Source organism: Oxyura jamaicensis, chromosome 12, assembly GCF_011077185.1.
Source record: "Oxyura jamaicensis isolate SHBP4307 breed ruddy duck chromosome 12, BPBGC_Ojam_1.0, whole genome shotgun sequence".
Lineage (NCBI taxonomy): Eukaryota > Metazoa > Chordata > Aves > Anseriformes > Anatidae > Oxyura > Oxyura jamaicensis.
The window spans coordinates 12,296,192-12,312,590 of record NC_048904.1 but is presented as its reverse complement, the minus strand read 5'-3'; the positions used below and the strand labels follow the sequence as shown (position 1 = coordinate 12,312,590).

The window sequence follows — 16,399 nt, the reverse complement described above, 5'->3', positions numbered from 1 at the left end:
AGCAACCCAAAGAATGCACTGCAGACTTTTCTTTACCCTGGCAAAGGTGCAAAGCAACTTACCGCTGGCAGCTGGACGCAGTTGGAACTGACATCGTATTCGATATATGCCACTTCTGTGCCTTCTTCTGACTTCCCGTCCCTCATGTAGCACACATCCCTAGTCCAGTTGGTCAGGCGATCCACCTCCTCCATCGTGTAGACGCAGAGCGCGGACTCCTCGTTCAGTTTGCCAGAAGAAACCTGCCAGGCAGAGAAGGCTGCAAACAGCACTTCTCCGTCAGTGTCCAGCTGCCCCTGGGCCAGGTCCTTCCCCGGCCGGGTGACGTAGGCTGCCTGCAGGAGGCTGTAGGTGTTGGCTTTGCTCTGGCAGAGCAGGGGCAGCTCCACGTACGAGTAATAATGGGAGTCATCCAGGCAGATCCGCGAGATGTAGGTCTTGTACTCACGCGACTGAGACTTGAGGTCCCGACGGTAGAAGAGGAAATAGACGCTGGAGCGATACGTGAAGGATTTAATGAAATGGTGGTTGTACTCGGAGAGCCGGCCCACGGCCAGTTTAGCTGTTTCTTCATAGGAGAAAATGGAGTGAGAGTCTGTTGCTTGGACATCCCCACCGTGGGCCCTGAGGTTTCGGGTAGTGATGGGAGGAATCCCTCCTCCGACTCCTCGGCTCGTGTACCCTCGTCCCACAAAGAGCAAGGGGACCTCATCCTTCAAGTAGGCCACGAGTCCCACGGTGGTGATATTGGGGTCGTTGGCAGCAACGTACTGAGTGTCGCCAGGGCTCTCCGGTCGGAAGAGGACGTGGTCGATGGACGCAAGGCTCCTCTTCTCACAGATTCCCTGGTGTACGCTGCCGCACACGATGAGCTCCTTCTGCACCGCGTTCACCAGCAGCAGCTTGTTGTGATTGTCGGTGTGGTGTGCCTGAGGGCACTCCAGCCTCGAGACTGGGGGGAGGCAATCCTTACTGTCCAGAACCGGCCCGGTTTGAACCACGTTCTTCATCAGCAGGTCAGATGTCAGCTGGAAGAGGAAGTTGGTAGCCCCCAGGTAAATGGTGCCAGACTCCAAGTCCATGGACAGGTGGAGGAATTTTGTGGCATTGCGCGAGAACGTGACGTACTGCAGTCCCCTCGGGATTGCCGCTCCCAGGAAACAGAGGACAGGAAGGAAGAACGTTCCCAGAGGCATGGTAAATGCTCTGCAAGAGAGGAAAAGCTGTTATAACTCCTCTGAAACCAGAAGCCCAGGACACATACTAAACTCACCGAACAAACAGCGCAAAGCATAGACTCATCAGTCCAGAGAGGTAACCCAAGGAGGAAGGTCCTACCTATGCTCTCACAGAACGTGCTTCGAACACCGAACTGAAATCACCACTCTTTTGCCCTCAGAAATAGTGGGATATTTAACCAGACTCCTTCACAACTCTTCCCAACGTATTGGAAGTTCTCCAGGGCAGGACCACATTCCTACGCCATCCCGTACACCGCATGCATTGTTAACGAGCAGCACCGCAGGAAAACAAACCACCGTCCAAGACAAACACAACCTGCAGGACCATTGTTTAAATAAGCTGTAGCTGGGATCCGATTCAGAGAAAACCAACAACCCCTTTGTTCTGTGTTTGATCTAACATTAAGTTTGTATTTCAAGAAAACAAAATAGTTAATCCTTCTTCTCTTTCTCATCACGCTTACGGCTATCAACAGCCTCCTCTGGTCTGTGGCTCTGTCACCAGTGTGTGGGACGGGACCTCCCCACGCCATCGCTGTGCTGAGCATGGCCCATGCAAGCAGGATTGCTGAGCTGGTGCCAGGATGAGGCCTCCACAGAGCCACTCGCAGCAGCTCCCAGGCACCTGGGTAGTGTGGGTATTTCACAGACCTGGGAAGTCAGACCTCTGGTGCTTCTCCTCAGAGTATCTTCAATCCCTTTTAAAAATCAGTCCACCATGTACCCAGCTCCTCCACAACTGCCCTGTAATCCCTGTGCTCGTTTTGGCAACTCACCTCCTCAGGGACAATGTTAAATTTGTAGTTAAAGCAAAGAAAATTACTGTCACTTCCCTCCTACTATCCCTCTTGGGTCTTCTCAGTAAGCTCAAAGTGCAATTAGCCCAGAGATGCTAGGAAACGATCTGCAGCATTAAGAGAGCACCCCAGCGTTTACTGCTGGACTCGGTCCCTTACCTGACGGGTCACAAACACTCCAACTGCACCTTTCACTCGTTCTGTACAACACCCAGCAGGCAGAAAACACAGAGCAATGGTGAAAACAGTGACTTATTTCACTGTTATTGTAAAAATAAACAAAAAAAATAACAGCCGATGCTGCTTTCCAGCTCCTTTGTCAGTAAAACAGGCATCTTTGCTCTACCAAAAGACCAGCTGAGAGGATTAGTCCACTTGGGAAATCCAGCGGATGGAAGGTATTATAAACACAACGCATTATTAAATATAGGCTTTGTGAAGCTCTGGACAAGCTCCACTTCACACGGTTGTTGTAGGTAAGGAGGCAGAGCTGTCAGGACATACCCCCATGTGGGATTTCTGGCACCAGGCTGGCAGCCCTCCCCCGGAGCACGCAGCCTGCGACACGCACCGTACCAGCACTGTGTTCAGGTTATGTGCACACTAGGGCTTTTGTTTGCCCTGCTAATGGACACCTTGTGTTCCCTGCTCTGAGCGCTGCTAACGCCCTCTGCTTCACCCAGCGTGGCTCACAGCCCTGAACCAGCCCTGGCGCCTCTTCCCAGGGTGGTGAGAGAGCTGCAGGGTCTGACAGAGGCCCTCATCACGCGGCAGATTTTATCTGGGAAGCGCTGAGGGAGATCTGCAAACCCAGCCAGTAGACACAGAGTGAAGGACGGAGCTCTCACTTAACTGTATCACCTCCAGTTTACATCACTTGGATGTGCTGCCCCAAATGCAACCCGTGAATTACTTTTATGCACTCTTCCCATTTTTGTTGAAGAATATTTTATTCAAGGAGCTCCTTAACCATATGACTTGCTATCTCAGCACAGCCATCATGCAGATGTCACCATCACTCGCCGTGCAGCTCTGTCTGGAGTCTCCTCAGTTTCAAAGCCTAAAACGCCTGGGAACAAAACAATAGGCTGATGGCCAGCCACCAGCAGGAGCTTGACTGTGTTGTGACAGAGCCACACGGACACGGAGAAGAGTCTTGTGATTCTCAGCTGTTTCCAGATCAAAGCCATCATTACACTACACCACTTACAAGAATCTGTAATCTTCTTTCTGGCTAATGCAACCTTCCTATGCCAGCAATTACACAGTAAATTCATCATGTCTTAGAAATTTCTGAATTCTGAAATACTGGCTTTCTGGCTAGAGGTCATGCCTGCAAGGCCCTGCTCTGCCCGCCACTTCCCATTGCTGTCAACTGGCAGGGCAGAACTAACGCTCATACATGGCACCAGTGCTTGAACCCAGTGCATGACACCACTCAGCTACACAGGTCTTCTTCCAAGCTCTCTGATCTGTAGGTGAATCTCTCCCTAACATTTCATGTGAAGCATTTTACCTATCGGAGCACCTGTACTGGAGAAGAGATGGAAAAGCAGCTAGCCCTACATTCCAGCAGACCATAATCGAAAGCATCCTGCTATGGTCAAAGCTCTGGCCTGAAGCTATTACTGCACTTGCCAATATCCCCTGAGAAGTAATTTCATTAAGTAATCTTGTTCCTACCATGAATGTTCCAGGTAAGAAGCTACTATCCAGTCTTGATAGCTCGAGGAGAACAGAGGGCAGCTGAGAAGACAAAAATTGGGTGGAATAGCACGTTCTGCAGGCCAGTTCTCATCACTGTGAGCGACACATAAACACTGAATACAGCACTCTTTGTTCTTTGCTGAAGAGCCACTAACAAACGAACTCACAGTCACTGCTAGGTGAACAAACACGTGCATTAGAAACAAAGGTGAGTGTGTAGCTATCAGTAGTTAGAAGCATTCCCACCCTTCCCGAAAATTGTGAGGAAAAAGCCAGCGATGTCTTTTGGCTCAGTTTTCCAAATTATTTCCCAAGCACAAGCATTGCTGCCTCTCTAGTTCTCGGTCTGCAGTTAAGCCCATCACAACATCTCTGGGAGGACAGGAAGCGGGAGGATAACCTACATTTACAGCTGATGGTTTCCTGACAGGCTACGCTACTGAGCTCTTCGTGGATTTACTGAACCGTTCTGCTCCCCGTGCTCACTGCTCGCGCACAACACAGCTGTTATTGACAGATTGCACTAAAAGTGTGTAGCCTTTAATTAATTCTGAAGGCAACTGCCACGGCTTAAAGCTTTTTTTTTTTTTTTTTTTTAAATATTCCATCTTTTTTGATGAATTCCCTTTAAATAGGAAAATGCTCCAGACAATACCCTGAACGTTGGCTCTAATGCACTGTAAAATATTAATATCTAAATGATACTTCTGAGTTTCATTTATTTAATCTGGATCACAACAGAAGGGCCGGAGGATTAGTCAGTTCTGCCACAGAATATTTATATCGCATCCACAAAACAGCACCCAGTAACATGGGAGCAATGGCACTATTCTGCCACTTGGAAACTGGAGTAAAACAGCGCCTTCTGTAGCACTATTTTTACCTCTCTGGCTTCACATATCCCCCTCAAAGACTTTACTCGTTTATTAAAGAAACAAACCCACAGCTCACTTGGACACGTTTTACCAGCACATCGACACAAAAATTATTTCAGTCCTCACACCAGTCGTTTCCCTGATACCACATCCTATCCCCCAAAGATGGAGGGAGAGTCAGATGAAGTTACAGCCTCTAGGTTGTGTCCCATACTTGCTACCAATCCCAGCAGAACTGTCCTTGGAAAAAAAAGAGGGTCCCTGATGCTGGCACCTGCAGCTTCCACCGTACAGTCTGCAGAGCCAGCCCACAGCCCGAACACAAAGACGTAACAATTAAAAGCATAATTTTTTGAGCTGCGTGATGACCCCAGGGCTCCAGCACACTCAAATCATCCAGCGTCAGGGAGAACACCAGAGCTGTGTTTTCTGCACAAAAGCCCTGAATTAGAGTCCCCCTTTTAAGTTTCACGTGCTCAACAGAGACTTGCTGTTTTCTGACATGGAAAACGACATTCCCATTAAATAAATACATCTATTTTGGAGTCTTATTTACCACAGCCAGGCCAGCTCCCCGCTGTGCTGTTTAAGAACGCTTGCAGAGATGAACACAAACCTCTGTTTTCCAAATAAAATCGACACCAAGGAGAATCCCATGTCCGAGACATCCTGTTGGAGCAGGGCTGACACAGACAAGGGAGCTCTGTGAGACCAGCTGTGAGTAACACCAAAGTTGAGGGTAAAATAACTTTTAAAAAATCTAAAGGCAAAATATAAAATCCGAAGTGGCAAGGGAAGGTGGCAGAAAACCCGTACTTTTAGGCTACAGAACTAACAGCATTAGTAGATAAACACGCGAACAAATTAGGTTTTCTAAACCCGTGATAGTTACTGCTGACTGTTTGAAAATGGGTAAATTTTCTGGAGGGCAGCTGAAGATGTTGTATTAAAACCACGCTGCACGCTATCTTCTCAACCTTTTGATCCCCCTGACATTTTAACGGTGCTTGTGCATTGCTAGGAGTCTTTGGAAAATCTGCACAAAGTGCTCCTGTACCCGTGGCTGTACCAAGTATTAATTTCAGCCACACTGGAATTAACTGATGGTAGTGGACAGGTATTTCCCCTCAACACCTCCAGCACATCCAATCTTTCCTCTTACATATACTAAAACGTGATGTAGTTAAAACTTCCAGTACAAATGGTTAATGAAGACTTAATGATTAATACAGCGTAAAACTGAGCTTTCTTTTATGAATTAAGACGAACTACACAAACATTTACAAGGAATACAAAGCAGCCAGCAGCTGCTTGCAATTAAAATACGTTTTCTTCTTAGTTATCATGTAATTGGAAACTGAGGGGCTTTTCACTTAGCCATCTTCTCAAGCACTAACAAAAAGTAAACTCAAATACCACATTCTAAACACATTTTAAAAATAGGAAAATCAAGTCAGTTGTCCGTTTCCTATTATCTTAGCACCACACAAGGCTAACTTTCTGCCCACTTTGTACATCTGAAGATTAGGGTCCCTTAGGACCTGCTCCAGCCTGCAGCGTGATCGAGCCAAAGATCAGTAAGCAATTTTTTCTTCTAGCCCACAAGCTCCTGACCGAACTAATGCATCCCAATGAAAGCAGATTTTTTCCTTAGGGTTTTTAAGTTACAGAAACCACCACCTAAACCCAGGAAGCTGTTCCCCAAGGGTTATTTACCCCGAGTAAAATGCCTTGTCATTTCGTCTGACATTGCTTGTCACAGGAGCTTCAGTCAAAGAAGCTTCTAGTCACTTTTGCATGAAGAGTTTGAAAACTAATCCTTCCTCTTAATCCTCCTTGGGCAAGGAGATAACAACAGCTATTCTAAGTCAGACTGAGGTCCACCTACACAGATACCCCGTCTCCAACAACAGACGAGAATAGATGGCCAAGGAGAAGTGGAAGAGCAGACAAGCACCAGGCAATTCTTCCAGCTTTGGGCCTTCCCAAACACAGATTGCAGACGTGCAATCCTTTGGACGGATACACTAGGTGATCTGAGCTTCTCCAGGCAGAAGGAAATAATTTCTCTCATAGCTCTGTGAGCCCTTTTGCCAGCATCTTAAAAAAAAAAAAAAAAAAAAAAAAGGAAAAAGAACCTGACCCAGATGAGCATCCTCTTTTCACGGCACCTGACCCGGACACGCTACCCCGTCTGACCCCCCAGTCCACAAATTAACCTACCCAACAACTTCTCACTCTCCCAGCTGCCACATCATATGCTAAATTTACCTCCAGTCAAATACCAACTGAGACTGAAACATTCTTCTGGGCAACTAAGTTGAAAAAAAATTAGTTCTCTAGCCTCTAATGCATAGAGCAAATACAGAGAACCTAAATAAGTTTAATTTAGCTGTGATGGAGTCCTTCTGGGAAAGCATAGCTCACAAAGTTACCCATCTAATTCACCCTGCTGAGCAAGCCTACCACTTCTACACAAATGCGGATAAATCTAAACCCATCACCTCCATAGAAACAAGCTTGCCTGCAGTCAGGAACCCATCTGTTGATCAAAATACAGGCTAATGTTGGAGCAGAGAGAAAGCTGCGTAGTACCCAGGAAATTCCAAGTGCAGATTTCCCATTTCCAGTTAATTGAGATCCAAGAGCCAGTTTTTAATCTGTTTAATAGGAACCAAACCGACTTTGAAAGAACTGTCAGATAAGGCTATTGGAAAAAGAAGTTAAGCTTTTGTGGAATTATGGTTACTGTCGCTATCATGATTTAATAAGTAGTTAAGAGACAGGAAACCATAACTGGAAGAGTTTCCCAAGAGAGGAAGGTTATCAGTGAGATCTGCCAAGAATTCGTTCTGCAACCTGCGCTGCTCAGTATTTTCACATAAGATGATCTGCAAAGAGGAATATGTCTGGAAGTGGCAAAGTTTACTATGAAAAAAATTGCTCTGCACAATCAATACAGAAAAGACTGCAAAGAGTTACAGAACTCAGGCAGTCATAACCACACAGTATCTTCAATGTCAATAAATACTAAAACCAACAAAAATATTCTAATTAGATAAATATATGAAGACCTGAATTAGGCGTTAACGCTCAGGAAAACTTTGGAAACTTGGTAGGTCAGTTTGGTATTTAGTATCAAGCAAAAAAGGCAAACGCAACCTTTGGCACGATCAGGAAAGCAAACACACACCATCTTGTTGTTGAATGCTGCAGGCAGTTCTGCTTCCCACATCTGAAAAAGGAGAGAGAATGACAAAAAGGACAACAAAGATGATCAAAAGCATAGAACAGCTTCCATATAAGGAGACACGGAGCAGAGCTGGGCTTCAGATGGACAAAGAAGCAACCAGGGGAAGATAGGGAAAACGCAAGAGATCTGAAACAACAGTGTCAAGATGAGAAGCGTGGAGTAATTAACGACCGCTTCTTACAATGCAGAAAAAAGAGCACCCATAGATGTACAGATGACTTTTCTAAGCCAGTTCAAGGATAATTTTCACTGGATGCAATATATTTTATATAACATTTAAAATGCACAATTAAATTGAGGAGCTTGCTGCTGTAGGATGTCATGGAGACTAGAAACACAAACAAGTTAAAAGGGATTATAAAAATTAATGGAGAATAGATGTAGTCGGGATCAGATGATCAGATACAACTCCTAGCCAAGGAGAGCCCTAAACTGGTGACGGTCGTAAGCTGGGAGCATCAAATGGGGGGAGGAGAAGAGAAAAAAAATAAATAAATCACACTACACATGCCCTGTTCCTTACAGTACTCATTAAGCATCTGCTTCTGGCTATTGTCAGAGACAGGATACCGAGCTAGACAGAGCTCTGCAAGTTGCCCCAGGAGGACAGTTATATTTAAACTTCTTATTTTAATGGTACATTTATAGATTTTATTTACTTTTAAATATTAGGAATGTAACTTCAGCCCTTCCTAATCGCATATTTAGGAAGCCGGAAGCCTAAGCTCATCGACTATTTCTAAAGGCATTATCTGTCTTAATAGCGTGTAGATAGCATCTCGCTGACTCCTGACAGCACAGCACAAAGCTAAAGGCACAGCATGGCCACGAAGCAGGCGAGCATCACCCTCAGCAGGCTGCGAAGGTGAAGCCGAAGCTCCAAGCCATGGGGCACAGCGGTGGCAGAGGTGGGTCTGGAGCACCAGCAGCCTCTGCCAGGAACAGCTCTGCCCTGTTTTGCTAAATGCTCGGTGGAAACTTCTCACTCAGAAGCCGGCGGAAGAAAACAGTGGACGTGTACGCCGTACGCAGAGCTAAGCGCCGGGGTTTAACAGAACTGCTATTGGTAAAAGTAGGTCAGGGCCAACCGTTCTGCCCAGAGAGAAAGGAAACTAAAGCAGAGCAGACTGTTTGGCCAGGTATTACAGAAATCCCTCATCAGGGATTTCATCACTACTTCAAACAGGCGTGATTCATGTTTTACCGGCCTCCACCTCAAACAAGGCACGCCTTCCCAACCGCGCTGCCCTCCCTGTCATTACAGGCACCTCTTCCCAGCCTCGGCCCAAATCCCTCCTGTTCTCGGCTTCGGCTCCACAGGGCTGCCAGGAAAGCTTGAGTCCTGCCTTACCTACTCCGTGGTGATTTCCACTAGGCAGAAATGCCCACGGTTCCCACCAGGAACAGCTGGGGCAGCGCCTGATCTCAGTGCAGTCATGCCTGGCAGCGTGCCCCCAGCAGGGAGGGGGGGACCTCCTGCACGCAGCACGTGCTGCCCAGACAGCACCAGGGCCCCTCGCCAAGCTCTCCCGTCCCAGGGGCGAGGGCCACACTGCCGAGGCAAGTCCTTCTGCAGACAGCCTGGCCTTAGAATAATGTAGAAAGAGAGGAAAGGAACTTAAAACATCTTCAAAACCTGCTTCCTGCGGGGGACCTGCAGTGCCTACAGTTGAGCAGATTGGTCACCACCTCCAGAACGCCAACCCCCTGCAACGAGGTGTAGCAGTTCTCCAGCACATCCCTGGTGCTTCCAGTACAAGTTGTGGCAGCTCTCAACCCCTTCCAGTCCTAGAGCTCAGGAGGAGCTACGAACAGACAGGTGATTTTCCCCATTCCCTCCTTCACAGGGCGGGCAGCAAGCTCCAAATGTCCAGCACAGGTGTGCTTCGCTGTTGTTCTTCGCTATAGGACACCTTGCCTTGACCTCACTCGCGTGAAAGGATGATGGTTCTGCGCCTACACCCCAAGGGGAAACCGTGCTCACCACGCCAGCATCAGCCCGACAGGACTGCAGAGTGGAAGAGAGACCAGGGACCTGCCGCAGGAGGAGTTCAGCTAGCAGCGGTACAGACCACAAGCAGACACGCAGGACCACATCCTGAGCTCCACCATCCAGCTGTCGGGATGCAAATCAGAGCCCTTAAGCCCTGCAGCCTGCCTTGAACAAACCCCTTTCACTCTGCAAACACTGACCAGCACAGGGTGCTGTGGCCTGTTGAAGAATGGCGTTTCCTTGGCACCCCAGAAGTCCTCCTTTGTTTAGCACCACTGCTCTATAAAGAATTAACACACCCTGGGAGGGCAGGAAGGAGTTCTTCTCTGCAGTTTTCCTTCATTTCAGACGAAATTCATTTTTCTGCCCTCCCCAGTAACCCTCTGCAGAACCACACAGCCTGACAGCAGTTTGACAGCCTTCCCCCATTACTCCAGCACTGTCAGCAGTTCTGGTTACAGCCATGAATACCGTCAGTAATATGCAAATAAACTTAATGCGATGCAACCACATGAGTAGCATTTATCCCCTCCCACCCAGAAGAGACAGCAAAATCAACAGAATTCCACATCACTGCCACAATCTGCTTGTGGTTTGCCTTCAAACCAAGCTGGGTAACATTCTATCTTGTATTACTCAACTCATTTTAAAACATTATCAGAAGGGAAGCTTTGATCAATTCATCTTCCATAAATTAGTACCTAAGCCTGGAAGACTATCAGCAGTCAGCTATGAACTATTAGGCTCGATAATTAGGTTACACAGGGCTGCTGGATAACGATCCAAGTTGGGGCAGCCAGCCATTTTCTCCCACCTCCACAATCCCATACCAAAGTATTCATAAGGCCAAAACCAGACAGTAGCACACCACGTAGTTCAGAAAGCCTGGGGACCTCCTCAAGCTGCTCATAGCACGTAGAAAACACGGAAGCTCCCAAGCTTTCACTGCACTGCTGCAGAAGAGCGAACAAGTTGGGTGCAGACTCGAGAGCCTGGATCAACTTTGCACCACCTTCAAGAGCCCCAAGCAATGCCCTTCCCGCACAGGATGGGATCTTGGCTTTTCAGCACTCCCAGACATAGCCCAAGACAGCAGCGGTGCAGGAACCGTGCCTGAAGAGCTCTCAAGGTGTCTGCGGTCGAGGAGCCACAGGCTTGCAGCAGCGATGCAACACGCTCTTCTGCCCTACAATCACAGCCCTGCATCCCAGACTTGGTCCAGACGTGGAAGTTCTTGGTTCAAGGATAAAATTCAGACCAGCAGAAAGCATACAGATAGGGGTAGGAGGACCCTGCAGGGCATACAGGCCATCACCCGATGCTTTTCATTCATTCATACTTCTGTGGGTCCACACTCTGGAGGACCGAAAGTGTGCAGTTTAACAGTTAAGTGGCAAAGGCAGCAGAAAGCTAGGATGCCGCAAGATTTGGTACTTGGAGAAATACATCATCTGGAGCAAGAGTTCTCCAGCCACTTTGATAACATCTAGTCACGCAGACATGTAATCACACCTTATCCACAACAAGGAATTTTAATACAAGACAAAATTCACCATGGCTTTGCAACATGAGCTTCTGTTGCTATCTGTGTTCAGACTGAGGAGACCCTAACTGTTCCAGTAAAATATTTGAGTTCCTGGTCCCGTTCAGGGCTGGAAAAGAATTTTTGATGCTGCCCTAAGAGTGCCATGGTTCAGAACTGGTTACCTCTTCGTGGCAGCCATGAATTTTAAAGGCTTTTGGTTGAGACTGTTCTCCAGCTAGTTTGCAATCCACCTACCTTCACAGTCTGAGAGCCTCTGGCTGGACAGGACCGACTGGCTCTTCCCTTTGCCTTTCAGGGAAGCCCAGACCTTCACCCTAGGGCCACAGAGATGCACTAACAGGCCTGTTGCATAAACTGCACTGCTAGTCTGGAAATGCAAACTGCTACGAGCAGGGATTACAGCCAGTATAACAGGCTGACTGTCGGCATTTCAAGAGACTGCTACCTTGCCAGTGACCCCTGGGCTAAAGTGCCCAGAAGACAGGAAAACCAGATTTACAGTAGCCTGTTAGGAACAACAGCGAGTTTTGCATTTGAGTGGCTGCTCTTCTGCTGAAGGAAGCAGCTAGGCAGAGCAGAGAGGCTGGTGAGGGGAACACAGAAAAACTACACGTCTGTACTGAAGGGATAAACCCTAGCCAGTGGTCAGCACAGGAGGGGCCAAATTCAACAATTGTCCTCTTAATGTCAACCCAGTAGGCCACACTGGCGCTGACAAGCCCAGCATCATAAAAATAAGTTTAATTAAACCTTTCCAGGGCTTATTGAGAAACACACTAGCTGAAGTCATGGAAAAGCTAGGACTGGAAAAGATCCTACAGGCTAGAGATCAGGTTCAAAACAAATCTGATGTTGATGGACTACCTGCAGAATGGCAGACAAGTGCAGCACTTGCAGAACAGGTTGAGAGAGAATGATTGCTAGAACAAAGCTACTGATAATAACCGAGAAATTGGAACTGGAAAGCTGCTCTCCAGAAGGCGTACAGACTGAGCCCTTCGCTACTCAGCAATGTCGAGACTTCTCTTTTGGGACAGAGACACAACAGCTGACTAAATAGGTGCAACATGTCGAGATGATAGTGTAACAAGCTACTAAAAGGGAACAAAACTGAATGTAGTCTTCAGCCAAGGATGCACCAAGGAAGTCAAATATTTGCAAAACAACGCAAACAGAAGTTTATGCTAAAGAACAAAAACATTCATTTTAAAATTAAGAAGATCCAGAATAAAGTTACCCTCTCAAACACGCGCATCATTCTGAACCTGGAAACTGCATTATAGAACAGTTCAGCTGGAAGGGACTTGCAAAGAACATCGAGTCCAACTGCCTCACCATTTCAGGGCTAGCCAAAAGTTAAAGCCCATTAAGGGCATTAACCAAATGCCTCTTGAACACTGACAGGCCCAGGGCACCAAACACCTCACTAGGAAGCTTGTTCCCATGTTCTTGAACCTCTCCTTGCACAGCTTTGTGCCATTCGACTATCCTATAACATTGTTCCAGGAGTATCTCCTTCCGTGCAGAGGAGGAATGGCTACCACTGAACCACCTCCTGCTTTGGAGCTGTCGCAGCACCGCTTCCAGCCCCGCTGACAGGGCAGCCGACGTACCTTCCTGCAGCCCTAAGCACCACGGGACTCAATCGTTAATGCATTTCATCCACTGTCTGCTGGTGGGGAAGAAAGTATTTTTATGCCCATTTTAGAGATGAAGAGTTGAGGCACAGGTTGAGACACAACCTGCCCAGCACCCATCGGGAACCCTGTGGAGGAGAGACAGAATTCAAGACACCAGCAGTGCTCAATTGCCACAATGCTGGGAAAAGCCTTTCTCCGGCTACAAGCCCGTTTTAATTCCTAAATATCACTCTTATTCTGTAAGAGACAAAGCAGTGGCCCTGCACCTTCAGCATATAACCATGATCTAGCAATAACATTGCTCTGTATTTCACAACCGAGGTACAGCTGCTGTGAAAAACCTGAAGAATAAACACGCATAATGGAAAGAGTGTTGGTATACTTATATAGCAACATTTGATTTGTAAACACATATCCAATTTTCAGTTATTTGGACACATGAAACAACTTCCAAGATTTGCATGAAAAGCAATATCCATCAAGTTCATCACAGAATTGAAGTCTTTGGACTCAATTGATCTGTCACCAAAGCTATAGGAGTCCAAGCCAGAAGTATCAGGCTGCCATTAGATTCAGATTAGTGGAGAGGAACTAGACAAAGCAGCTGTAATGACAGATACTGGGTTTTATTCCAAACTTAAGCCCACACCGCCTAGTCCCAGTCTTTCCCAACACAACGCTCGTCCTAAACCCTGTGTGTCCTCCACCTGGCTTTGGGTCTCAGCCCAGGCACTACAGGAAAAAACAAAACAAAACAAAACAAACAAACAAAGAAACAGCAATATCCAGCGGCAACAGAAACCACGTCCCTATGGACAAAAGGACGGACAGCCCGACATGGCTCTCATCCTTCCCAAAGAGGAAAGTTGAAAGGAAGAGCTAAGGGCTGCCATCCTGTACTGTGCTCTCTGCAGATTTGGATAAGCACCTCAAACCAAGCGTAAGACTGGACTTGCAAGGGAGAAGCATCTAGAACTGAGCCCTGTTTTCTAGATATTTTTAAATGTTTAGACAGGACCTCAAATAAGACCAGTGTTTCGAGAACTTCTAAATGGCCTGAACCTCACGTAAGCCATGACATTTTTAGTTTGAAAGCATTTGGAACAGAGATTGTATTGTTTATAGATCTGCATATCACCCGTTTTAGCTCAAATTAAGTTACAGTCCACTGCTAGGCAAGGAACGCTCCTTCAAGGGGGAAATCCACAGAAATAAGATTTAGGCTCTCAGCACTAACAAGCTCTGTAACTCAGTAAAACATTTAACATCCCAGAACAGCAAGGACCAGCATATGCCACGAGGAAGGGAAAATGTCAGCTTCCCTGCTTAGAATATGCGTCTTCACACCACCCTTCCCAGCTGCATAGCTCCCCAAAATACACTCTCCACCTCTCTTGAAGCTCAAGTCAACAGTCTGCAGGCTTTAACAGCCCACAGGCGATGCTTTTAGCAAGTCTGAGGTGCGTACAGCACATTGCGAGCAGCACAGAAGAAACTTGGGCCACAAGCTGTGCCAGTCTCTGTTTTTACAAGGTTTATTTTTATTTCCCTGCATCCCGCCCAGTTCTGACAGACCAGCTTGCAGTTGTTCTGGCTCCGGTGATGGCCTGAAACCATAAGAAGGAAGCAAGCACAGAGCAGCACTCAGCCTCCCTGAACACTCTGCCAGGCTTCAGCCATGTGCGGCTCAGGGATTTCTCAGGACAGAGGAGGTTTCTGTACATTTAGGAACCTTCAATAGCTCCTTCTGGGGAACTGCCCCGTGTCCTCAAATACAGGCAGATGTTAGGCACTCCCAACATCCTGTGGCAAGGAGCTTCCCAGGTTAACTGCACACATCAAGGACTAAGTCGTTACTTGTTTTTTTTAGGCTTACTACATGCTGGCCCCATTCAATACCTGTTCACACTTATGCCTTTTCCATACTAATGGAAGAGGCAAAAAACAGTTGCTGCCCCTCTAGCCTCTCCATGTCATCCAGGATTTTGATGATAACTACCACTCCTCTCTTTTCAGGTGGAGGAGTCCCAGTTTATTCCATTTTCTTTGTATAGAAGACACTCCTCACCTTTGATCATTGCTGCTGCTGTTCCATTTCTAATAATGGAAAATTCCTGTCATACGATTTTCACAAAGCTGCAGAAAACAACTTCCGTATGAGCTGGAGAAATGAGTGTGATGATTAGTAAATATTGCAGGGACTCTCCACCTCCTGTAGTGAATTGCTAGTTAGCTAGTTCTGTTAAAATATACACCCTACGAGAATTGCTCAAAATTACTTTCAAGCCCCAGCATCCACCTTCACTTTATTCCTCCAGAATAGGAGGTGTTTTTCAGAAATTCTCTCCCCATTAGTACTTTGAAAGTACAAATAACGTTCTTATGCTTGATTTAGCCTACCCGATGAAGGATCTCTCTTACAACAAAGGCTGTATGCCAGACCTCTATTCTGTCGTATGTTCTTTATGAATATTTCAATCTTTTTCCTCAATTATAGACACGTTATTTAGTGATTTCCTGATGCTACGTAAAATAACGATATCCTTACTGGACCTTGTTGTTACACAGAATCATATATTTATTTTTAGACTTATTGTTGTTATTGTGACTCCTGTAAAATCCTCAGTTGATTTTTTTCCACAAACGCAGTGATTCTTCCTAATTGCTTCCAACATTCTTGATTATTATAGTGAATAAGAATTCACTACGCATGCATGCTTTGCTTGCTAGGCAACCCAGGCTCTCTTGTCAGGCTGAAATATCTGGCTTTTTTGTCCTTTGCCTGTTTCTCTATTAAGAGTCAAACAAGCATTTCTTTTTTTTCTTTTTTTCTTTTTTTTTTTAGAAATGCAACTAGAATTGGAGAAACATAAGTGAAGCCATTAAAACCAAACAATTCAAAAGATGGCAGGTATATTATTTAGCATTACAACACTTAGTGCTAACAGCATTTAAAAAAAAACAAAGAAAAAAAAACAAACAGACCGACTCACAATTTAGAGCTTTAAACCATTCTCTACCAAGAGTTAGAAGGAACACCTCACTCCAAAAATTAACCCCTAACTGGTTCTGATCGGAGGGAAGAAGCCTCCTCTCAGGGTGGTGGATGTCAAACAGCACAGAGGACTCAGAAGTTCCTCTAACCCAGCTGAGCCCAGCTCTTCCCATCTCTCCCACTACATCAGATAGACAAGGCGCTAGCTCTTCCTAGACGCTGAGCTCCTAGAACACAGTGCAGGAGAGCTGTCCACTACTTTGTGACATCAAGCCATGCCAGCCCTGGAAATTACATAAAAAAATGCACCTGGAGCATAATAAAAGGGTTTATTTTCACATAGGCATTCACC

At 46.4% G+C, this 16,399-nt stretch overlaps 1 protein-coding gene across 4 annotated transcripts in view; it reads right to left on the bottom strand.

Moving 5' to 3' along the window:
• Window positions 1–16,399, bottom strand: part of PLXNB1 (plexin B1) — a 75,461-nt gene that overhangs the window by 36,971 nt on the left and 22,091 nt on the right. For all 4 annotated transcript variants that reach the window (XM_035338082.1, XM_035338084.1, XM_035338083.1 and 1 more), the window contains one exon: window positions 63–1,206. In XM_035338082.1, the coding sequence (XP_035193973.1) occupies window positions 63–1,196 (1,134 nt within the window). In that variant the 5' untranslated portion in view covers window positions 1,197–1,206. The remainder of the gene's footprint in view (window positions 1–62; window positions 1,207–16,399) is intronic.